The following is a 26,035-nucleotide window of genomic DNA, read 5'->3' as shown; positions in this document are numbered from 1 at the left end:
AAAGAAAATTTCAAGACAATTTAGACACATTCACATTGTTTGAAATAACCTTGAAAAATGTAAATATAATTACAGCACCTCTCCCTCCCACAAGTCCACATACAAAAACATAAGTCTACAAGGGTTATCTCAAAACTATGCACACTGCACACATGCTCCTCACCCCATAAGCCTGTGTGACTGACATTTAACAAGATAATAATTTGAAGTTCAACCTCAACATTAGTGAGCTTGAAATGATTCAATGTAGATTCCTGCATTGAATCTTTGTTTAGAGGCTTTTAAAAATGGATGGTGCTATTGTTTCAGGTCAGATTACAGTTTGAGATCAAAGATATTTTATCAAAATTTCACATGATCAAACTTTGACATCATGAAAGAAGTGGTGAATCAACAGTAGATCATAGCATGATTTCACATAGGTCTCAAATGTTTCGTCAAGGCATACAGCGTTGAAGACAAGCAACACTCGGGTAGACCAAGAAAACTATGGACAACACCTTAACACATTGACTGTCATTATTACCACCATTTTGGTAGAAGATAGAGATATGACCTGTGAAGAAATAGCCAAAGAATTTGGAATACCAAAATTATCTATTCACTGAATTTTAACTGAGATTTAAAAAAAAATTAAGGGCTGCCACCTAATGGGCCCCACATTTGCTGTCAGATAAACAATGAGCAAAGCAAGAAGAAACTACAGTACAGTTACTCATAACATGAAGGTGAAAAGTTTTTAGAATGCATTGATGAGACATGGAAGCATCCATTTTCCTTCTCTAAATGTCATCAGCAAAAATCAAAGGTGAAACAAATGGTCATCATGGCCACCGAGAATAAGTAACAATAGTGTTCAACATTGGTGAAGCGTTACTTATTCGAGGTAGTGCGATATCATGGCAACTTGTTGTGAAGGTTTTCACAATATGAGATATAATTAAAACGATGCCATTTACCTACTTTGGGTAGTTGCTACATATAAAAATGATGCAATTGCACTAACCCATACACCAGGCCTTTCTTCTGTAAATATCTATTCAAAGTACCTGTTCAGTTCATCCACAATATCAGCTGTGTTAAGAATTTCTCACACCCATTACACAAGGATACGATCTGATTCATTCTTCTCTCTAGTATTCACATACTTGAAAAATTCCTTTTCTTCCCATTCTTTACTCTCATAGCCAGCAATTTCTCATAATTTGCCTTTGCCAACCAACCCTTCTGTGGTACTTTTACAAATCAGCATTTTTTCTGCTATAGGCTTCAATACTTTTCATCACTCTGTGATTCTCTCATGCCATTTTTTTTGCTCTATTAGGCCAGCTAGCTCACTATTCATTTATCTGTGTTTTCTGAATGATATTTAGCATTATCAGGGCACATGATGCAAGAAAGCAAGCTTATATAGCATCAGCCAAAAAAAAAAAAAGAAAAGAAAAGAAAAACACAGACCCTTCTCATTTCACCCATCCACTCGCTCCAAATTTTTGTCTAGTTCTGCCTTGAATCTGTTTAAGCTATCAACTTCTATAATGACAGATGGAAGTTTGTTCCAGCAATCAAACGCCCACTGACTAAAGGCAAACTTCTGCACATCTATCCTACAACTGTCTTTCCTCAATTTGAATTTATGCCCTCTCAGGTAATTATTCTGAGCAAGAGGAAGAATCCCATCAGCACTGAGCATGCTCAAACCATTCAAGGCTTTATACACCTCAATCAGATCACCTTGCAGGCGCTTAGTCTCCAGACACTGTAATTTGCAAATCTTAAACCTTTCTTCGTAAGAGCAACCCTTTGTTCCATTCACTAAGCCTGTTGTCTTTCTCTGTACTCGTTCCAACAGCTCTACATCCTTCTTAAAATGAATATAAAATGAGGCTTCTAGACCTGTATACAGTACTCAAAGTGTGGCCTGACCATTGCCTTATACAAGGGGATAATCACTTCCTTATCCCTGCTAGAAAAATTCCTGTATATCATTGACAAGACACCATGAGCTACTCTTGCAGACCATCTGCACTGCTCAGAAAACTTCATATCTGTCTGCACAATTACCCCAGGTCCTTTTCACTCTCTACCACTGTCAGTGTAGTACCACACAGTTGATATGTTACTCTGGGGTTACTGCTTCCCATATGCAGTACTTTACATTTGTCAGTATTAAACTTCAATTGCCACCTCTCAGCACATCTGCTCAACTTTTCTAGATTCTGTTGCAGCAGCTTACTGTCATTAACAGCCCTGCTGGCCTTTGTATCATCTGCAAACTTGGACATTAAGCCTGATATACCATCATCAATATCATTGAGGAATACAGAAAACAACAATGGACCCGACACTGAACCCTGGTGGACTCCACTAATAACATTAGTCCACGAAGAGCAGTGTCCATTGATTACCACTCTGTCTTCTCCCATTCAACCATCCCTTTATCCATAGCAGCAATTTGCCTCCAATGCCACACTGCTCCAATTAATGGTCCAATATATGCTTTCAAGGCTTCTGTTTTCTATGTATGTTTTCTTTCTTTTTTAAAGCTATATCATAATTATAATGTTTTTGTGCTCAGTGTGCTATTTTCCCTGTTGATAGAGGCCATGGCACCTTAAGCTGTTATAATCTCTTTTCCTGAAATTAAAACATTTATTTGCCTTTAACAACTGCAATGTTTCTCCTGCTCATCCAACTTAAAAGTCTGTGATCACTCCCTGCTACTGGTTTGTGAACTGTCAGCCCTATGATGTTACCTGGTTTTTGTGTGATGATCAGATATAGAATATTCTTGCCCCTAGTATTTGCCCTAACATGCAAATAACAGTTATCCAGTTTATTTAAAAATTTTGTTCTCCATGGTGAGTTTCCCTTCCATTTGCTCCTATAATAAAACATTCACACTTGCTTGCCCTTTCTATTTGCCAATAGTAGGCTTTTGTTATAATCCTCAGTTTTCTGGTCATAGATTCTTTGCTTCCATCTAACTCTCAGCACACAGATTCTATACTTTTATGCATAATATCTGAATCTGTGAAAGCATTTGTTCCATTCAAACTGCTTTTGATAAGAAGCATAATTCTACCACCCCTTCTATTTTCTTTCTCCTTGCTAAGTGCATTGTCATACTATAATGAAACTGATCATCCCCATTTCAAGATTCACTATGTTACTGTTAGCCTTGTTATGCCAGCGTTAGTTGTCCTAACAGGGAGTTCGAATTCATTCATTTTATTAATTGCACTTTTGACATTAGTGTAAACATAGTTAAAACCTAAGTGTTCTTGTATAGCCCTAACACAACTCTTGAAGTTATTTAAGACTGTTTCCTAGGCATTAGCTTCCCACTGATTCAAAATTTGCTACTCTCAGAACATCTTGCCAATATTTGCTGTTGCTAGGGCTGTTACCTCTATAAACCAGAAAATGAGGACCTTTCAGCAGAAAAATGAGCACTTTTTAGGATGCCTTTCCCTCTGACACCGTAACTCACCTTATATTCTCTTATGGTCTTTTAGAAATGTCATTTGGCTTTGCCAACAGTTTATTATGATAATCTCCAAGAAAAATTTTATGGTCACTGACAAATTAATAATATGTTAACTATATTTTAATTGAATATCTTAAATTAACAGGATTCATTCTTACCAGTCTTATGTGGATTGCTTAACTGTCTTAAACCTGCAAAAAATTATATTCTCACAAGAAAATTAATATATATGGTATGGCATGGACAGGAAAACAAAAATACTTATATTTTTCACAGCCTGCATTATTTTACATTCTCTACATTTCTTATATATTTTTATACTGATGCAATTTTTCTCAGTAATTCTGGCTTGTTGGTTAAATACGAATGGAAATCTCTACTTGGCATATCTTGGAAATTGAATTTTGTTAGCAGAAGCCCCTTAATTGATTCCAGTAAGAGAGTTTCTCTCCTTAGACCATTGCATTTCCATCATTGAAAATAGTCTTTCAATAAATGCATTGTGTGTTGGTATAGAAAAGAAAAATTGAGCAATTATTAAGAACTCTGAAAACAACTCATGACTGGTACATTGGCTGAAATAAGTAGCCCATCCTAACTTAGAAGGTACAGAACCTTCAATATCCCTAATTTCTGCTACAAATTTTTTTAAATTGAAAAATCGATCAAACGTTTCATACAATTCTTTTGTATGAAGGTACCTAAAAGTTGATTCCACTTTTGGTCAAAGCATGATCTGGTCATGGTCCAGTCATGGTCACAAGATTTTGGTGAACATTCACGCTGTTCAGTTGTTCAGTGGCTTTCCATCAGTCTTGTTGTAGAGGTATACCACAAACATTGTTTGTGCAAGCGAAGAAGAAAAATGTTTTTGACTTCCACTTGAATGAGGAAGACAAAAAGATGAAAATTTCAAAATTAAGAGAAGGCATTTCTGGGTGCAGCAAATGTCGAAAAAGCGAAAAGAAGAGAGGAAGTACTTCACATTATATCGAGAACTAATAGATGATGAAACCAAATTTTTCCCTTATTCCATATATCCAATAATGAATTTCAATAATTCAGAAAATTGAAGGCAATATACAGAATGAAAATGCAACTTTCCATGAAGCTATTTCACATGTTGAAAAAATTGCAGTTTGTCTAAGGTAATACACTGGTGTGCAAAACTTAAGGACCAACACTATTTCTAAAGGTAGCCACAGAATCAACCGAAACAGCTTGTGGTGATTTGCATAACTGTGGCCATTCAGTAGAAAGCTGGTGCACGTGCAAAAATTTGAATCGTGATGAGAGGGCTCACATAAACAGATAAAAGCAGCAGTTCAGCAGTCATGTGTAAATTACTGAATGGTGAGCACGATTGTTATAGATGTTCGATTGGTTTCATACAGTGCTACAGACAACGAAATGGCCAGTTGACAACATCTGGATGACTTTATGCGGGTCCGAATAATTGAAAGGCTCAAGGAAGGTCGAAGCATGAGGAGTGTGGCTGCAGAGTTCGGTATCGCCCATAACATTGTTTCACCTGCATGGTTGGCCTTCGGAATGACAGGTACAGCTGTTCAAAGGACCAGTGGTCGGCGTCCACAAAAAACAACGCCCAATGATGATGATCCCTATATACTCCTACAGGCCAAGAGGGACCGACACCAGACAGCAGGATCCATTGCAAACCAGCTGCACAGGATGCAGGATATCACGGGTTACTGTGGTCAGGCGACTCCACAAAGGTGGACTGTTTGCCAGACGGCCAATACGCTGTGTCCTTTTAACACCTGGCCATTGGAGATGCCTTTTACAGTGGTGCATCGAATGCAAGGACTGGACAGCAGCGCAGTGGGGTAAGGTATTCCTTACTGATGAGGTAGATTCAGTCTCAGCAGCGATTCTGGACATCAGCTAATCTGGAGGCACCTCCGTAGTCAGGTGGGCAGGAGCAGCACTGCATAGCACATGCTTCTTGATTAGACTGGGGTTTGAGCCCGTGACCGCCAAATACGGAGGATGCGGAAAGGTCAGGGAATGACCACCGCATATCCCTGGAGCAACATGGCCTTAGTTGCTAATGCTCGTAAAAACCAAATAACATCAGCTAATCTGGCAAGAGGTTGGTACATGGTATCACCCCACAAACATCACTGAAAGGGATCAATGTGGCAGTCAAGGTGTTCTCGTTTGGGAAGGTGTTATCTTGGATGGATGTACACAACTCCAGATACTGGAAGGTGATACTGTAACTGGTGCATGCTACTGTACTGAGGTAATCCTTCCCCATGTGCGTCTGTTCTGAGGTGCCATTGGCCCCCGAGTTCGTGTTTATGGATGATAATGCCACACCCCATCGCACTGCAGCTGTTGATATGCTTTTGGAAAGTGAGGACATTGTTCGTATGGATTGGCCTGCCCGTTCTGCCGATCTAAATCTCATCGAACACATACGGGATGCTCTGGGGAGACACCTAGCGGCACATCCACACCACCAGAAAACGTTCACCAGCTGAAGATGGCGCTGACAGAGGAATGGATGATGTTACCACAAGAACTTATCAACAACATTGTTCTAAGTATGGACAGGCAGTGCAAAGCCTGTATCGACATTAGGGATGGCCATATCTCCTACTAAAGACCACCTCTTCCCTTTGTTCCATCTTTGGCAGTGATGCATCTGTATCATTGCAGCCAGTGGTATGTTGCCATTTTTGAATAAAGTCCCTCTGTACCATTTTGTTTCCGTTGTTGTTGTGTCGGTGTTGTTTCCTTCATCATTTCTGTACCTCACGAGGTTCCTTTGGTAGGCTTTTTCCATATCCAGGCCACTCCTATGAGAAGCTACAGGTGAAAACCTGACTGGTCCTTAAGTTTTTCACACCAGTGTATCTATCTATACATTAAAAAAGTTTTCCTTCTCGTGATATTTATTCGAGCCAATTGGAGAAGAGGGCGATTTACCTCACTACAAATGTAATTAATTATTGACAACTGCCTCCAACCTCGTACACATGATTCACTGTCTAACATTTGATGTTCCATTGTAACATTTTTTTGCATATTAATGAATATTGTATATTTGTAAATACTGTGGTTTAGTATTTTGTAAATATTTTAAATATTTGTATAGTTTGTAAATATTTCAGTAAAATATGTTAGTCCTGCTCTTTCGGATGCAACAATATTCCTCATGTATTATGGAACCTGAAGCAAATGGCCTTTTCATAAGTGACCTATGTAAATGCAGGTAAATAATTACATAGTGATATTGGCTGAAGTCCAGTATACACTGGCAGATACTTCGATGAAAGCTAGGAAGATGGTGATAATTGACAGGTGAAGGCACCTCCTTTTTCTGATTGTTTTGTGTCATTGAGGAGGGGAGGGCTTAGCTTAGGTAGAGTGTTTATCCCTCCATCCCACTGTTTTAAAATGGAAAAACGAGTTCCCGATTTAAAAAGAGTGGAAAATGTGGGGAAAAACACCCTAGGCATATCAACCTAGGAGGACAGTGGGCCGGGAAAGCAGTGGCATCTGCCAATCACTGCTTTCCCACTGTTTTGCTTGCCACCATGTTAGAGGGTGTACACTGTTCTGGATTTTACCATGATTTTATTCGACCTTGAGAATGCCGTGCACTACAAATGCACAGGTAAATAATTACATAGGTCTTTTCCTGATTAGATTAGATTTAGATTTAAAGCAGTGCGTTTTAACAGGTGTGTTTTTTAAGTAGAAAAGATTTGTCTTACTCCGTAAAATGTTACCTGTGTGAGGTATATATACCTCTAAATTTTACATAGAGGTATATATACTTTAATATATTATATAATATTAATTATATATAATATTAATGATAATGTAATATTAATGGATAATTTTCAAACAAACTTATTAAATAGTAAATACCAAATATATAAAAATTCAGGTATCATCTTTAATATTTATAACAGAAAATATTAACTTTCAGAAACTGTTGCTTATAATCATCTGGAGAAAATATTACAAAATAAGATATTTATTTTGTAATACAGTAAACCCCACTATTCGCGGGGGTTACGTTTCTGAGAAAAGCCGCGAATACCGAAAACACGAATACTGAGTTATGGCTCCCATAGTAATAAAGGGGTTCCATTCCAAAGTATGAAATATATAAGAAAAACTAGTCTAAAATTTTGTCTATGTATGTATTATATGTATCTTCATAATATGATTATGTACATAGTGAAATGCAAGCATATGGCATCGAAATGGAAATAAGAAACAATTTAATATTAAATGTAATATTTATTAGAAATTTCAAACAAATCTTTCAATCCAGCGCCTTTGCTAGCTAAAAAACTTATCTCGCCATTGCTATCACCAGTTTCGCTAAAGTGTTGATAAAGGAGTTTTGCCTTTTCACGAATGATGAGTGAACTTAACGGAATTTTATTTTGAGTTCGGTCTTCTATCCACAGATTTAAAGCCTTTTCCATTTTTTCTAATTTAACATCATGAGTTACAGAGCAAATTTTTGAAGCAATTAGCGAGTTTTCATGGACACTACGGCGGATTTTTTCTTCCGATTTCTTGATTGATCGTACCGTTGATTCATTGATTTTATAATGTTTTGCCACTGAGGAGACACTTTTACCATTAGAAATTTTATCTAATAACTCAATTTTATTCGCTGATGTCATCACCTTCTTTGATCTTTTCACATTTCCCCTGTTATTCTTAGCCATATTTTTGTACGGGTTAGAAAGAACGTGTCCACAATAAGGTCACTTTTATCCCTTAACACACTCAAAAAAAGTCTGTTTTACACTGCAAAACGGTAGATTTATCACTTTTGTAAGCATGTCAATTTATAAATTGATAAATTTATTCAATTTATAAGCATATAAATTAAAACCTTCCATGACAAGCGCATAACACATACTGAATAAGGATTAGTGAGAAATATCCATGCTTGCGATTTTGTCACCCCTCTCTCCCCCACCAACTGAGAGCTGTTTTGACCGGGAAAGATAATTTTAGCCACGCCCATGTTTTTTTATGGCAGAAAATGTTCACGGCACTTTAAAATTCACATTTTTTTAGGTTTCATTTTATATTAAATCAGCGACCTCGAATACAGATACCGCGAATAGCGGGGGTTTACTGTATTTTCAAATCTTTCCTAAATACATTACACGTACTGTAGTGGAACTCATCATCACCAATTTCCAGGTGGTACCACGTTTCTGTTAGCCCTATTATATCAGCATTAGTTGTCCCAACTGGAAGTTCAAATTCAGCCATTTTATTGACAACACTCCTGATATTACTGTAGACTCAGTTGAGACTAAGTAATCTTCTATAGTTTACTACCCTGGCACATCCCTTGAAGTTATTTAGGTTTGTATCCCAAGCTTTATCTTCCTTCTCATTTGAAACATTACTACCCTCAGAACATTTTATCAACATCGGCTGTTGTGGTAACAGACAAGAATTTATGAGGCGAGTGCAAGCATTACTTTCACTCAGATAAATGTGGATCTAATTAACATTAGCATTAGTAAAGGCACATGATGCAAGAAAGCAAGCTTATATAGCGTCATCCAAAAAAAACCAAAAAAAAAAAAAAAAACCCCAAATCTAATTTCACCCATCCACTCGCTCCAAATGTTTGTCTTGTTCTGCCTTGAATTTATTTAAGCTATCAACTTGTATGACAGATGGAAGTTTGTTCCAGCAATCAACCACACGCTGGCAAAAGGCAAACTTTATTTATTCTGATTGAAATTGTTTATTCTAATTTGTTTTTTTCTCTTCCTCAAGAAAGCACTTTGTTGGCATACTTTTGGCTGTTTCTCCTGTAGCTGGTGACTTTTTATTTATTTTTGGTCAAGTTTTCAATTTTTTTCAACAATAGTGGTTAGTTTTGTTTCCATCATAACTGAATTTTGAGTTGGTCACTACAAACATAACATTAAACAGTAATATTTTCTTCTTCAGGTGTTTCCTCCTTGTCTTCTGACAGATTTGTATCATTGGCAACTATATTTAAAGAATTTAAACGTTCTTTATGTTTCATGGCTCAGGATCTTGGGTTGAGTACGGGCTTAGCACACCCAGGGTCCTGAGCCAGATAACATCATTCTTCTCTTTCTTGGGGATTCCCTTCTATTTCTAATGCTCTCTCTCTCTCTCTCTCTCCCCCCCCCCTCAGGGTAACTCAGAAATTTTTTTTTTGGCTGGTGCAGCATAAGTCTCAAGCTTCCTTATACCATATGGCTAATAATAATAATAAAAATAATAATATGAGGCTGAAGAAAATAAAGCTGGTCCTCAAACTTCCACTTACTTTCTGTTGCTTTGGTTTTTCTCGTATGATGAATCTTGTGACACTGAGAACGAAGTGATTCCCAGTGTTGTTTCCCCGTCACCGGATCTGCAAATGATCACACATATTATTACTGTATTTAATATTCATTAAAACAAGTTTTGTATAAGAGAAGTTTTTATATGTCACTTAAATAATAAGTGATGTAAGACACTGATTATTAATTTCATTATTAATTAATTTTAAGTTAATATAAATTTAAATTTAATTTTACCTTTAATTCAGTTTTAATTGTAAAGTATTAATTTTCTTTTTAGGTTTCTTGCCACTGGCAGTTCTTTTCAAATTATCACATTTAGTTATTGTTTAGAGCATTTTTATGCATTCCAATACCTCAGGAGGACTGGGAAGAAATTGCATTCAGGTTTTGGTTTATTTGGAATTTTCACAACTTCTTGGATGCATTAGACAGGAAACATTGAGATATTAGCACCTGGAAACAGCAGTTCTAATTAACTACAAAAAAATCTGTTATTGCTGGCTTTAGTAGATGCAAATTATATCTGTAGATATAGTCTACTATGGAAAAAATAGTGACGTGCATTTTTGCAAATTCAAGGCTAGGAAGAGATCTTAAGAACAGAACTTTAGATTAGAAAACCCTGAAAATGAAGAATTACCTAGCACAAATATTGTAGCACCTTATGTGATTTTAGGAGACTCAGCATGCCCACTTAAAATAAACCTTTTGAGACCTTATCCTGTATCCCAAGCTGTGTGTAATATTGAAAAAACAATTTTTATCATCAATGTCATCTAGGTGGGGTGTTGAAAACACCTTTGGGATTTTGACTCAAAGGTTTAGAAAAATAAATGCAAAATGTAGATATGTTGAATAGATAATTTTAACCACGTGTATCCTACATAATTTTTTGTGTGTTTGCAACTTTACACAAACACAATTTATGGAGATTTATTGTCTAATGAACAAGATGGTATATTAAATGCTCTGCCAAAGCAAGCTGGTAATGCTCAACAAGAAGTGTTTAATGTAAAAAAAAAATTTACTGCTTTTGGTTTCGACACAACACGCAAATCATGGCCTGCTCAAGTATTCTTTCAAAGAAAGACTGTAGTCATGTGACCAGCATATGACTTTTACCATAATTGGTAGTGTGAATGTGAACTTACAGTTGTATATGATTTCTATAGAAAATCTCCTCTGTGATATTTGAATGGATCGTGATCTGACCCTAACCGGACTGTGCTTTGTCCAAAAGTGGGAATCAACCATAATTGTAGAATGCATGCTATCCCACTCAAAATGGCTCCCTTAATGACATCTGCCTGAATGAAGAAACTTCCTCAGTGGTTTCAGTCACTGAGGAACTTTCTTTGTTCTGTGGATATTTCTTTGGAAAACTTCACATTTCTCTGGATATCTCTCTGCTTGCCTCTTCTCCTGCATTTCCTTAACTCTGAGGAAAATGAATTGGTGTTTACTTCTTTTTGACAGAATATCCCTTATAGAGACAAGAGCTTCAGTAACCTCTTAAAGAATTGTCATTTCTTTCAATTTTGCTTATATGTGAGTTAAAGACTGGCTATACTGTTTGACAAAGAAAAGTTTTAAAATCTTGGGAGGATTTTCTTGGGACAAAAAGAATGATTTTAAGGCTTGAAAAATACTTATAATGCTTTCAATAGCAGGTAATAATGAAAGCCAGCATGTTCTGATATGATACAGAAGCTTTTTATAATTAATCGCTGTAAATTTGCAGAATTTCTTTAAATTTTCAATTAGTAAAATAATAAGAGGAGTTTACCTCAATATAGTACGTAGAACACTTCCATATGATACCCTCCAGAAATTAAAACGGAAACAACGAAAAAATCGGCAACTTACTGGTACATTAGAGTAAAATATAAATAATTAAATAATCAATTTAACACAATTCAAATCAGTTTAAAACAATTAAAAATCAAATTAACGCAATTAAAAGAATCTAATGAAAATATTCAAAACGATTTTCCTTCCTGAAGCTGACAACGCTTTTCGACTGTATGTCGTGATCACAGGAATGAAAATTCCTTTGATCACGACTGTGGAATGAAATTTTAATTTCTGGAGGGTATCATATGGAAGTGTTCTATGTACTATATTGAGGTAAACTCCTCTTATTATTTTACTAATATTATTATCAACGTAGACCATATTGAGTATTACAGCCTGATTCATACTATCTAATTAAATTTTCAATATGTACAGTGTAGATACTGAAATAATTGAAAATATTCAAAACAGTGGAGTCACTATCTACAGTTATTCTGTACAGTTATGCAGAATGTGGGCATGGCAACCCACTTCTATTAATGATCATCCCAATAATTTTTTGCAATTTAGAGAATACACTGTGCTGCCACTTTATTAGGTACACCCCTGCTGTGCACACAAATGGTTTGTCCCGCCACGTTGCAAGTCTCATGACCACAGTTGTGGATATAAATGCAGCAGAACAACCTTTCTAGTATCAATTAAGTGTACAAACTGTAGCACAAGAATGGGGAAAAGGAGTGATCTAATGGACTTCGAACATGGCATGGTAGTAGGTGCAAGACGTGCTGGACAAAGCATCTCTGAAATGGCAGTTCTGAACTTTTCATGCACCACAGTTTCAAGGGTGTATTGAGAATGGTGCAATAAACAGAAAACATCCTCTCAACGGTACTCCTGTTGAAGAAAATCGCTTGTTGATGAGAGAGGTCAGCGGAGGATGGCTGGAATTGTGCAAGCAAGCAGACGGGCCACAATGTCGCACATCACGTCAGAATATAACCTTGGTGTGCAGAACAAAATATCGCAATGGACCACTAGTCATTCTTTGTCGCTAATGGATTAGAACAGCCGACGGCCATATCGCGTACCTTTGTTATCAATGAAGAACAAGAGAGCACACCTGTGGGCACAGCAACACCAGCACTGGACTATTGAGGATTAGAAAACAGTTACTTGGTCTGATGAGTTGAAGTTCCTGGTGCATCATGTTGATGGAAGGCTCAGAATTTGGCGAAACCAACATGAATTCATGGACCCGTCGTGTCTGATGACTACTGTGCAAGGTGGTGGGGGCAGTGTTATGGTGTGAGGAATGTTTTCTTGGCACATGTTGGGTCCATTGATACCCATAGATTCACGTCTGAATGCCACATCATACCTAAACATCGTTGCTGACCAAGTGCATCCGTCATGTTGACAGTTTATCCTCAGTCAGATACTTCCAGCAGGATAATGCATCGATGCACAAAGCCCGAATCACTATGGAATGGTTCCAGGAACATAACAATGGCTTTTCTCTGCTGCAGTGGCCTGCTCAGTCGCAGATCTCAATTCTATTGAATATCTTTGGGGTGAGCTGGAAAGGGCTGTTCGCTGCAGGCCTACACCTCTGTCGAATCTCAAGGAACTGCATGACACACTCATGTCTGCATGGTACTGCATGACACACGCATGTCTGCATGGTACTCCATTCCTGCACAGCATTTTCAGCATCTTGTTCAATCCATGCCTAGGCGAATTCAGGCTGTTTTAAAGGCCAAAGGAGGCTCAACATGCTACTAGGTAGGTGTGCCTAATAAAATGGCAGTACAGGGTATGTTATTTCTATTATATCTGCAACCCCCCCCCCCCCCAAAATGTGTTATGCTTATCCCCAACAAATGGAACATATTTCTTATCCAGGCAACTTTTCAACAATGTTTCAAAAATATAGCCAGAAAGAGTAGCTGCTGTCACATCTGGCTTGCTGTCTAACTCTATTAACTTAACCATTTCTCTAGTCTGATTAGACCGGGGTTCGAGCCCGTGACCACCAAATATGGAGGATGCGGAAAGGTCAGGGAATGACCACCCATATCCCCGGAGCAATATGGCCTTAGTTGCTAATGCTCCTGAAATTCAAAATAACAATAACCATTTCTCTAGTCAAATTAATGGACAAGAATGGAGAAAATTTTTAGAGACCCATGATTACTAGCATCTGTAGAAACTCCAAAAAACTCTACATTCTGCAGAGATTTAACTTCCTTAACAGAATGGACTGCTAGGACAGAGTTAACTATGGATTCAGTTTTTGTTTTTGCACAAGATAATTTTTAGCAATTTCAGAATCAGAACATATCAACTTCAATAATCTGATAAACAGGACATTGAGTGATGGTGGTGGTGGTGGTGATGTGCTCTGTCTCTGGTGATGTACCACTGTATGGTACCTTCAGCAACAGAAACACTTACACGAAGCCTTTTAGGGATATTTATCAAAAAGTCAGTCATCTTGCTAGAAGATTTCTCACATTTAATATTTCTTTAAATTCATGTGGATGTCAAAATCACTGAACCTTTATTGGCAACCTAGATGTAGCTTCCTTGACTGCAAACAATGCATTGTGCCTGCTCATCTGTTCTGTTCTTTAAAAAAAAACACTGTATTTATTACTCCGTCAAATCATCTGCACACTTGCACTTACTTTTTGGCATAATGGGGCTTCCTGAAATATTAGGCTGATTACTTTATCAGTTAAAAATTTAAAGACAATTACATTCATCAGAAAGAATAAATGTGTGAAATTTGTAAAAATCTACTTAAACATTTAAAATTAGAAAGTGATTTGGAAACAACTGCAGCTTTAGAAAAACAGTATTGTTTCATTAAAATATTATAAAACCAATGCTTACTCATAAATAAATAAAACCAATTGTAGCTTGAATATATGAAATTCTTATTTTACTCAAACTGCTGAAAGAAGAAAAAAAAAAGTAACATCCCTTGAAAATACATGAAATTGTGTTTTCAATTTAGAATAAATTCACTTAATTAGAATGAATTGCAGGTAATCATAAATAGTGAGACACAAAATTTACATTTATTTTGGATTGTCTATTCACTAAGAAGGTAAAACAGTATTCAAACTCCCAATGTCTTCACATTTCCATGATTTCTGTGTTTACAACACAGAAATCATGGAGATTTTGAAAGTGTCGATTAGTGTGTTGTTGTTATTTGGTTTTTAGGAGCATTAGCAACTAAGGCCATATTGGCTCCGAGGATGTGCAGTGGTCATTCCCTGACCTTTTCGCATCCTCCGTATTTGGTGGTTACGGGCTCAAACCCCAGTCTAATCAAGAAGCGTGTGCTATGCACTGCCATTCCTGCCCACCTGGCTATGGAGGCACCCTGATTAGTGTGCTTCTTGCAAATTTTTCCAATGGTAAGGACCAAAGGACCAAGAGATTTTCAAATTTTAAGTACCAAAATTCCAGACATTTTTAAAATTTTAGAAATTCCTTCTGGATGATCCATAGTATGTAAAAAAATTTAAAAAAAAGGAAAATGAAGACAGATGGCAGCCTTATCTGTTGTGATAATGAACAAGAAAGCATTACTTTGGCTCACATTATCAGATAAATGAGTATCTGTATTACAAATGATGAATGGCAAAAACTCGTGCACCACTTTTGTTCAAGTGTATTCCTGTCTCTACAAAATAGGCTCCTTCTACCTACAAGTGTGGGCCATGCTGATAAAAATTTCCTTCCCTAAGCTTTTCAGAGTCCCTCAAGTCAAGTTAATTCAAAAGGCTTTCAACCTATAGTCCCTCATATTATATGGGGAAAAATTGCAGATAGATACACTTTCTGACCTAACATGTAACATTTTTTCAGTATGCTCTCATATTTTTCCAACAGAAAATCAGTTTCAGTGTGCTTAATATCATTAGTTCCCACATGAATAATAATGCTCTCTCTTTACCTCCTTGAAATCTGACAAACTTTTCTTGACATCATTAATTGTTGATCTTAGCAGATACACCCTAGTTGTAGTTCACCTCTCCTTATTGCAAAAAATGTTATCCATTTTTCTGACAGTGGAATCTCCAAATACTAAATCCTGTTTGAACTAGAGCATTTTGCATTTGATTGCGCTGTTCCAGAATCTGAATCAGGTGCACATTACTTGGTAGGTTAATAGAATCCCTTAAGTCCCCGATCTAATTTTTTGTGCACATGGAAGCACCTGATGAGTTCATGTTTATATTTTATGTTGAGTTTTTTTTTTTTTTTTTTTGGCTGAAAATGCTAATGAAATCAGAAAAACAACATTTGATAATTTGAATTTTTCATTAAAAAATTAAAAATTACATGTAATAAGTATTGTAATCCATTAATAAAAGATCAACCATGTATGCTTTTGTTTTTTAAGGTAACTATGTTGGCAGTGGAGTTCAGGCAATGGTTGCTCATTTTACAGTTCCAGAATTTGATGGGCATAGTCACCGCATCACGTCTTTGAGCTATAGTCCTGATGGTAAAGAGGTTTTGGTCAGCTATTCTTCTGATTATATTTATTTGTTTGAAGTGAAGGTAGGTACAAAACTTTTTTTCTTCTAATTTGGTGAAGGTCATGGTTTATGGAGGTGAATTAATGATGAATAAAAATACACTTTCTGTGTAGAGGGACGACATTTAATGGCTTTCCTTTACAATCTATTTGAAATTGGAATACTAACCAAGATATATGTTACGTTGTTGTTGTTATTGTTATTTGGTTTTTAGGAGCATTAGCAACTAAGGCCATATTGGGAATATGCGGTGGTCATTCCCTGACCTTTCTGCATCCTCCATATTTGGTGGTCATGGGCATGAAACCCAGTCTAATCAAGAAGCGTGTGCTACGCACTGTTGCTCCTGCCCACCTGGCTACAGAGGCGCCTATATATTATGTAATCCTGCCTTGGAGACTTCTGTGGTAATATGTGGAATTAAAGTGTGTTTACAGCTACATGTTATTGTATTACTAACTTTTATTTTTTATGAAAATCCCAAATATGAAAGGTATTACAACCTATGGTATTTAGTACCGTGCATGAGTTAAAGGCTGACAAAATGAAAGAATATACTTAGTGACGTTAGACTTCAATTTCTGTAGATTATAATGTTCAGAAAATACATGTGAAGGGAGGTTGTCCCAGAAAACAGAAGTTGAAGGAATAAATGAGGAAGGAGAAAAGTTGGTTCTGTGAGTTTGAAGTTGGACAGTAAGTGGATTGCAGCATGTTTGGACTGGTTTGGAAGAGAGAGGGGGGGAAATTATAGAAGCCAATTCAGAACAGTGCCCATGGAGTATCTATAGAAAAGGCATGCAGCAGAAGCAGAATGTCTGTGAGAGACAGAGCGTGGGGAGACTTTTGTAAGATATGAGTCATTAATTAATCTAACTGCCCTCTTTTGAATGGAGTCTAGAGATCTGAGAGAGGTTATGGGGGGGGGCAATGCTCCAGATGCAGGAACAATATTCTATGGTAGGGCGGATTTGAGATCCTAAGCAGGCAAAGCCAATAATTCTATAAATGTTATCTCCTTAGTGCTGAAACTGTTCATGTCCCTTTTTTCTTGCTTGAATTAAGCAAATTTGTTTGTTTCTTTTAAACATTATTTCTTCCAAATGTCAATATTCGAAAATCTGAAAACAGCTCTTTAAACCACTGTACCTCGTATGCATGCTGGAATTATTATTCCCTATATATGTTGATGAATATTATGTGCAATTTTATTATGTCAGCAGTAAAAAAAAAAACAAACAAAAAAAAAACTGTCATATTAGGGCCACCCGACAATTACCTCATCTGCTAGCTACCTGTGTATATTCTTTGGTCAGTTTGCCTGCTTTGCTGGACAAAAATCCTAAGTTTTCAGGGGTGAATAAATCGTGCTATCTTTGCCCAAGACTAACTAACTCAGCCGCAGCTTGAACCCCATAAAAGTTTAAATCAAACAGAAGTTCTTCGTGTCATTGACAGAATTTGAACCCAGGCCTTTTCTACCACCCAGTGGGGGTGGGGAGAGCATTGGTGATTATAAGCATTGTTTCATCAATCTTCCACGTTCATTTTGGATGCTGATTACCATAGCAACATAAATCAGAAGGATTATGCTGAATTAGTCATAGGCATTTCTTCTGCTATGGTCATGGAGAGTCTAAATGTATGTTATTGCTGTATGTGGCTACATGTTGCACAAGTTCCCATTGAAAAATGATATTCTTATAAACGTTGGGATAGTACAAATTTAATCATTTGGTAGTGCATTTTCAAATTTTTGGTGAACATGTTTCTAGTTTCAAGTTTTTATTGAGAATAAGGACTTCTCAAATATTGTTAGAGATAGAGAAATAGATGATTGCAACAATAGATCTGTCAATTTCAGTGTGAGAACTTACCAGATGCTATTCCAAAAGAAGAAAGAATTGATGTATAATGTATAATGGTCTTTGGCTGGGGAACTGACGAATGCACAAGGAAATTTGAAATATAATACTGATTCTAATGAAATTCTGATTCTTTCAGCCATTTTTGGCATTTTAATAATTCTTCATATCAGTGCTGAGTGTGAGAGAATATTCAGTCAGGTGAGAAAAATAAAACTGAGTTCAGATCTTATATTTCTGGTGAAGCTTGGGAAATGCTCTTGATGGCTAAGTCTGGGTAACAGTTCTATCATTATGAACAAAACTTTGACTCAACATTTCTGAAGAGGGCAAAGTCTGCAATGGCTCTTTCATGAAGCAGTAAAAATCAGTTGATATCAAAGAGAAAATCCAGACACAAAAATCCTAGGTAGGCATCTGAAAGTACTGTACTGGTAAATTATCCCATGACTCTCTTAATATAAAATGTGTGTTTAGTGAAATTTAAATTCGGATACATAAAAAGTCTGGATTTTTAAAAAAAACCTCTTGCTTTTTTACCTGCTATCTTTTACTTGATCTCCAGCTTTTAAAAATTCAAAATTTAGTGGTGTGTGTGTGTGTGTAAAAAAAAAAAAGGTGAACTGCAGCCATTATCCTACTGCAGGATGCAAGCTTCCTCAACGATTCATGTTGAGGGAAATGGACCATAATCTGCCACGCTGGTCCAGTGCTGGTTGGCAGATCAACTGTATTTAGCAGTCACTGGCTTGAACTCCGGTCTACTCAAAGAGTGTGTGTGCTACTGCACTCCCACTCCTGACCACTCGGCTGCAGAGGCCACGTGCGTGTGTGTGTAATAAATTATAGGCTATATATATATTCTTCTTCTTCTTCCAGTAGAAGAAGAAGAAGAAGTTGTTGGTGGCCACAATAGCTACGTGTTGTGGCCACCAACAAATTCCTCCAACTGCATCGATCATTTACTATGCGAGTAGTATCACAAAATGTAATGCCCAAAAGTTCACTGATCCCATTCTTCCACCTAGTTGCAGCTCTTCCCCTCGATTTTTCCTTCCATTATATTCTTCAACAGAAAGTTTTCCCTACTGACTGTGTGTCCAAAAAATTTAAGTTTTCTTCTGTTGATGTTATGAAGAAGAATTTAGGCCAATTTTATTCGATACCCACTCATTTGTTCTTCGATCAAGGTAAGAAATACGCAGTATTCTCCTATAACACCACATTTCAAATGCCTGAATTTTCTTCCTGTCAGCTCTCTTCATATTATATCCTTCACATCCATAAGTGGCAACTGAAAAAATTAACAAATCAGTGATTCTCAGTTTTGTCTTTAGGGGCAGATCTTGATCTCTCCATAATTTTGTCAGATGAGTGATCAACATTTTAGTAATTGTCTCTTGTCTCTTTACATTGTTTGAGCAGTCACCATTTTGTTTAATTCTTGACCCTAAGTAATCAAATTCATCAACTTCCTCGACATCTTGCCCATTAACCTTCATTATCACCAATCACCATAATTTTAGTTTTACACACATTCAGAAACAATCTTTTTTTCTCACTTGTTTCACATACTCTCCCTGAGTTTCTTTAAGATGATCCTTGGACAAATTAGCATAGTATCATCTGCATAACAAAGGTTGTTTATCTTCATCCTCCAGTTTTGTTGCCAGTCTCTAAAATCTTCCAAATCTTCATGCATAATATCTTTGGCATAAAGATTAAAAAGGCAAGGTAACAAAATACAGCCCTGCTTGTCACCGTTACTGATTTTGAAAAAGTGCATATTTCCCATGCTGGTTCTTACAGTACCATCCTGCTCCTGGTACAGTAGCTTAATCAGCTGAATTATGTGAATTGGGAATCCAATAATAGTCATTGCTTCCTATAATTACAGGCTGTATATATATATACTTTAAAAATAATAATTAGTTGTAGTGAAAAGTAATGGCTAAAAATGGTAAGATAAATTAATATATTGAGATGGTTGTTTATAGATTCGTGGAACTGCTAGTAATAGCAGAAATACCCAGTAACCATAATGGAATGTATATAAGTAGATTAGAGTATGAGTGGGGAATGCTGACCTGTCAGATGTAGTTACCATGGAAAAATTAAATAAGTACCTGAAAAATAAAAGCAGATTAACCCCTTCCCTGAAAATGTGCCCTAACGGATCGACTTTTTTTTATTTTACAGATTAAAAGTATGCATCGCGCGTATGCTCATTGTATAGTTTTTTTTTTTTTTTTTATAAATTTTTTAGTATAAAATACATGCGAGCAATTAACCCATTTGGGCTATCCCGAGTTATCTTGTGTATGCCAAAAAGTGTGGAAATTATGCAGATTTTTTAATAAATTAGCACTTGTGCTAAAAGAAAGGAATAGAAAAACACAAAAAAAAATGCAAACTTACTTTATTCCCTGAAAGACAATTTGAATTCCATAAAAAAAAAAAAAAAAAGCATTCCATAAAAAAACGGCATTTCATGAAAAACAAACAGTGATTTTACTTGGTGTGGTGGGTCTTGAAGCAAGGAGTGATGCAAAGACCAATTTCACATATTTCGCACATGTAGCGTGTCTCCTTTTGATTTTCTTGCCATCTCTGTTCTGATTTTTGAAGCATATCCAACAAGTTATAGTTGGAAACTTCTTCTCAGTTGGTGGAATGTCAGTGAGGTAATGGCCTGGTGAATAGCGAGTTGGGTGGCACGCTTGAAGACGGTCTTCCCTTTCTAACTGCTGGAATTTGCGGGTGATATTTCTTGATAATTTCATCAATCAGGTCCAATCTGAAATTCAAGGTTGAAAGAGCTTTTTGGCCATCTGAAATCGTGGCTTTATACAGTAGAAATGAATTCCACACAGCTAGGTCCATTAGGTGAAAGAAAACCTTCTTGTAGTATTTTTTAATCCATTTCCTTGGCATGGGATAGTTTGCCAAATGCTGGTCAACTTTATCTACACCTCCCATGGAAAAGTTATAGTCACAAACTACTTTGGGTCTCTTCACTACTCCTGTTTGAGTTTCTATTTCTTCCTGAGAAGGATTATGGACCGTAGACAACAACACTACATCTTTTTTATCTTTCCAACGTAAGGCCATGACTTTCCCTCTTTGAAAAGCAGCAACCTCTTGCCTTTTCAGCTTTTCCTTCTTCAGCATTTTGGTATTTCATTTCTGTTTAGTCTCACTGTACCATAAACATCAGTTTTCTTTGTGATGAGAATATCAGCTAATTGGGGACTGGTATAATAATTGTCCACTGTGAGGCAATATCCTTTTCCTAACAGAGGCTTTACAAGAGTCAAAACCACTTGTGTAGACATTGGAAGACCAATAAAGTCTGGATCCATTTCTGTGCCTTTCCGACATATATTATGAAATTCCAAACATAGCCACTTTTGGATTCACACAGCATATAATACTTTATGCCAAACCTTGCGCACTTCGGTGGCATGTACTACACCCAGCTGAGTCTTCCTTTGTACAGCATCAAGCTTTCATCTATTGTTATGTCTCTTTTTGAAACATAATTTTTAACTAAAAATTATGTTTCAAAATAAAATAAACTAAATTTATTTTCTAAGAAGCAATAGATATCATAAACCTTGTTTACTTTTGGATTTGGGTGCGTATTTGCATCATATGACCCATTATCTGAGAAATGAAGGTATTGTTTTATCTTTTTATAACTCCTAAGAGCCATCGTAGTTCCAAACACTGGTGTCTCAAGTAATGGTTTTTTTGACAAGTGCATATATTCTTCAGGCTTTCTTGGCACATCCGTAGCCAGGTGGGAAGGAGCAACAGTGCATAGCACACGCTTCTAGATTAGACCGGGGTTCGAGCCCGTTACCACCAAATATGGAGGATGCGGAAAGGGCAGGGAATGACCACCACATGTTCCCGGAGCAATATGGCCTTAGTTGCTAATGCTCCTAAAAACCAAAACAACAACAACATCAGGCTTTCTCACAATACCTTGTAGCATTTTCAGATCAAAAAATACTCTCAATTCAGCAAGCATCACTGGAGTCCAACTAGAATCACGAGTTCCACTTTGTTCTGCAAATTTATTAGTCTCAGTGCACACTCGATTGATTAGTTCTTCATAAAAAAATAAAGCAAAATAGTCTATGGGAGTCATTTCATCTGTATTGCTTTCAATGCACAAACCTGGCTGAGCAAATGGAAAACTTGGAGGTGGCAGGGGGGGGGTCTTTAGTGCAGTCAATTTTGCCCCTCTCTCTAGCATCTAAAACACTGACATCACCTTCTTTATCTGAATCAAAACTTGAAAAAGAATCTTCAGCCGGATTCACCAGAAGTTTCCAATTCACTATATATATTTGTCACTAATCTCTTCTTCTTGTTCTTCACTACTCATTATAAAAATAAATTTAAAAAATTAAGGGGAACGTACAAGCAATAATCGTGAACTAGCTGTATTCTGACACATGGCCACTGCAAGTGGATAGGCGAGGTAAACATCGCTTATGGCCGGCAGTTGAAGAGGGCGCCGAAATATTTTTCGATATTGTTTTCTGATTGGTAACCGCTTATCAATATTCAGCATTTAGTTAACGTTATCAGTATTCAGCATTTATTTTATTTTGATTACTGGCGGCACGTAGGAACGCGAGCTACTGTTCCTAAATTGCTGTACAATAAAAGTAAAATGAAAGTCAGTCGTCTGCTGCCAGGTGTAATAAAATCCCGAGAAATCTTGGGATTTATCTGGCTAATGCAAAATTAGCCAGATAAATGCTCGAGAAAATAGGTTTCAGTCGTAAATTTCGAGGTATTATTGTTTGCTTTTATCCCGAGATATTTCGTGTATGTTCCAAATAACTTTTAAACCTAAAAACGAGATATTTCGGGATAATCCGTGAAGGGGCTAAATAAAATAAAATAAAATACAATAAATAGTACTTAATGCTATAGATCATAAGATTTTAACTTCTTGGATAAAGTTAAAATCTTAGGATCTATAGCATTAAGTTTATTGTATTTTATCTGCTTTTATTTTTCAGGCACTTATTTAATTTTTCCATGGTAACTACATCTGACAGGTCAGCATTCCCAACTCATACTCTAATCTGCTTATAAAAATTATATATATATATATATAGCCTGTAACACACACACACACACACACACACACACACACACACACACACACACACACACACACACACACACACACACACGGCCCCGAGTGCCAAGCGAATCTTGAGGCCAAGCGATCTTACCTGCAACTTCTACTGCGATTATATTAGAGAAATAAGCTTTTCACTTTGAGTTCACGTTTTTCTTCCGTTATTCAAATATATAATAAAAGTTCTCTTTTTTAAAGCATAAGGAAGAAGTTTCAGAAAGGAAAATAACCTTTCTTAATTTTTCTGTGTACTAACCTTCTATTTTACTCGCTTGGTCACTTTGTGGCACTACTCCTGCCTCCCCGTGGTGGGGCTGGACCGGACCGGACCTGGGTGAAAAGACATCACCCAAGACTAAAAGGAGTTGAAAATGGACCAAAAAACTAACAACACAAGATTGGAGAAAGTTAACTCCAATAAATGTGATGACTTACAGCTGAACATGTCTCAGGCTAAGAGAATGAAAATAAACAGCTCTCAGCCTACTGTTCCTTTCTTTTTGGTGATACATTCATTATCATCACAACCCGTTGGGAAATTATCCCTTTTCTTAGTTCAGAAGACTATAGAGTCCATGGTTGGATCACCAAAAATGATAAAACGATTACAATCAGGTGATCTCTTAGTAGAAACCTCACTTAGTCATCAATCTGAGAAATTGCTAAAAACGAAAACTTTTGCAGGACTACCAGTTGAAATTACCCCACATAATTCCCTGACTACATCGAAAGGTGTTATTACCGAATGGGACCTTTTGACTGTTTCAGAGGAAGAATTACTGCGCGAGCTAACGGAACAACAAGTGATACATGTTAGGAGGATAATGATGAAGAAAGATGGAATTCTCATTCCAACCTGATCAGTAATTCTCACCTTTAACAATCCTTCTCTTCCCCATTCAGTTAAAGCAGGATATTTAAATTACAAAATCCGACCATATATACCAAATCCAATAAGGTGTTACAACTGTCAGCGATACGGACACTCTCAGGCGACATGTCGCAGTGATCCTATCTGTCCACTCTGTGGATCAAAAGACCACAATCAAGCAAACTGCACATCCGCTACACCACTCTGTCCCAATTGTCACGAAAATCATCCTGCTTTTTTGAAGACATGCGAAATGTGGTATTGGGAAAGCAAATTCAAAAATACAAAATAGAAAATAAAGTGTCTTATCCGGAAGCAAGAAAACAGATACTTGCAACCAAATCTTCACGTTCCTATGCTTCATCAGTGAAACGACAGCAAACTATAGCCACTCAAATGGAGGTAGTAAATCAAATTATAGACTGGAGTAAAGTAATACTAATGACAAAAACAGCTTCACAAGAAACATCCAGTGCTAAAGAGCAAGATACTTCCGTGCCTGGAAAGCAGAAATCAGAAGTAACATCTTCAAAAACAAAGCAAACAGCATCTAGTAAACTGTGTGAACAGAAACAAACAAACATAGACCAAATGGATACTGATGAACAGAGAGAGAGAACATATTAGAACTACACCCTGCAGAAGATATTGACACACCTCGTCCTAATTTTCCGAAGAAAGACAGACCCAAATATGATAAACAAAAAAACTCAAAAGCACAGTCAGATTCAACAAATTCTTCTGAGACCTAAATAATGCAACATATTATTATGCAATGGAACTGTCGTGGTTTACGTGGAAAATTGGATGAAATAAAAGATATTATTCAGCAGTATAAACCGGCATGCATTTGCCTTCAGGAGACCCATCTAACACTTCAATCTTCACCCCCATTTCAAAATTATACACTTTTCTGGAGAGACAGAAATGATAACAGAACTGCCAAAGGAGGAGTGGCAATTTTGGTGAATACTAATATACCAGCTAAGCAAACAACATTAAGAACCAACTTAGAAGCAGTTGCAGTGAGAATAGGCATCGGAATTTCTATCACAATCTCGTCCATTTACCTTCCACCAAATACTCCTCTCTCCAGATTGGAATTAAACGAACTTACTATGCAGCTTCAACCTCCCTATTGCCTTATGGGAGATATGAATGCCCATCATCATTTGTGGGGATCTTCTCACACAGACAGTAGAGGTAACTTAATCGAAACTTTCCTAGATGATCAACAACTGAATTTACTGAATTCAGTTGTTGATCATCTACTGAATCAACTGAATTTACTGAATTCAGTTGTTGATCATTCAGTTGTTGATCAATTTACCGGATCTCACACTTATATCAGTTTGGCTACAGGTATCACTTCTGCAATAGACTTAACGATATGTTCTCCATCAATTTATCCTAGTATAGACTGGTTCGTATTAAATGATCCTTATAACAGTGATAATTTTCCAATAGTATGTTCCATACAGACACAATCAACTCTTACAGAAGGAACCAGAACAGTATGGAATTTTAAAAAAGCTAATTGGAGTAAATATATGCAATTAATCAAACTGGATAAGCAATTAATAGAAACCCTGCCAATAGATGATGCTGTCTTATATATCAACGCTAAAATCTTCCAAAGCTACAATATCTCAAATAAGTAAGGCAAGGCAGGCACAGTACAACTCTTGGTGGAATGCAGAATGTGCAACAGCAAAAACAAAACAAAATCATGCATGGAATAGATTCCGGAAATATCCAACTACCCCTAATTTAATTGCATATAAAAAAGCCAAAGGTGAAGCGAGGAGAATTCAGAAAAAAGCAAAGAAAAAGTCTTGGATCATGTTCGCTTTCACACTTACTAGGAACTCGAATCCTGGTTTGGTGTGGAAAAAAATTCGGATTTTAAGTGGAAGATATCCAAGCACACAATCTCCAATCT

The 26,035-nt window shown here is 36.7% G+C and overlaps 1 protein-coding gene across 2 annotated transcripts in view; it reads left to right on the top strand.

Annotated features, from left to right (window-relative positions):
- Positions 1-26,035, top strand: part of LOC150081523 (DDB1- and CUL4-associated factor 6-like) — a 328,354-nt gene that overhangs the window by 92,147 nt on the left and 210,172 nt on the right. For both annotated transcript variants that reach the window (XM_090380016.1, XM_090380015.1), the window contains exon 7: positions 16,052-16,212. In XM_090380016.1, coding sequence (XP_090236142.1) covers positions 16,052-16,212 — 161 coding nt within the window. The remainder of the gene's footprint in view (positions 1-16,051; positions 16,213-26,035) is intronic.

The sequence above is a fragment of the Mastigoproctus giganteus genome, chromosome 8 (genome assembly GCF_048544385.1).
Source record: "Mastigoproctus giganteus isolate SK-2022 chromosome 8, ASM4854438v1, whole genome shotgun sequence".
Classification (NCBI taxonomy): domain Eukaryota; kingdom Metazoa; phylum Arthropoda; class Arachnida; order Uropygi; family Thelyphonidae; genus Mastigoproctus; species Mastigoproctus giganteus.
The sequence above is the reverse complement of the archived record's forward strand: the minus strand, read 5'-3'. Positions and strand labels throughout refer to the sequence as shown.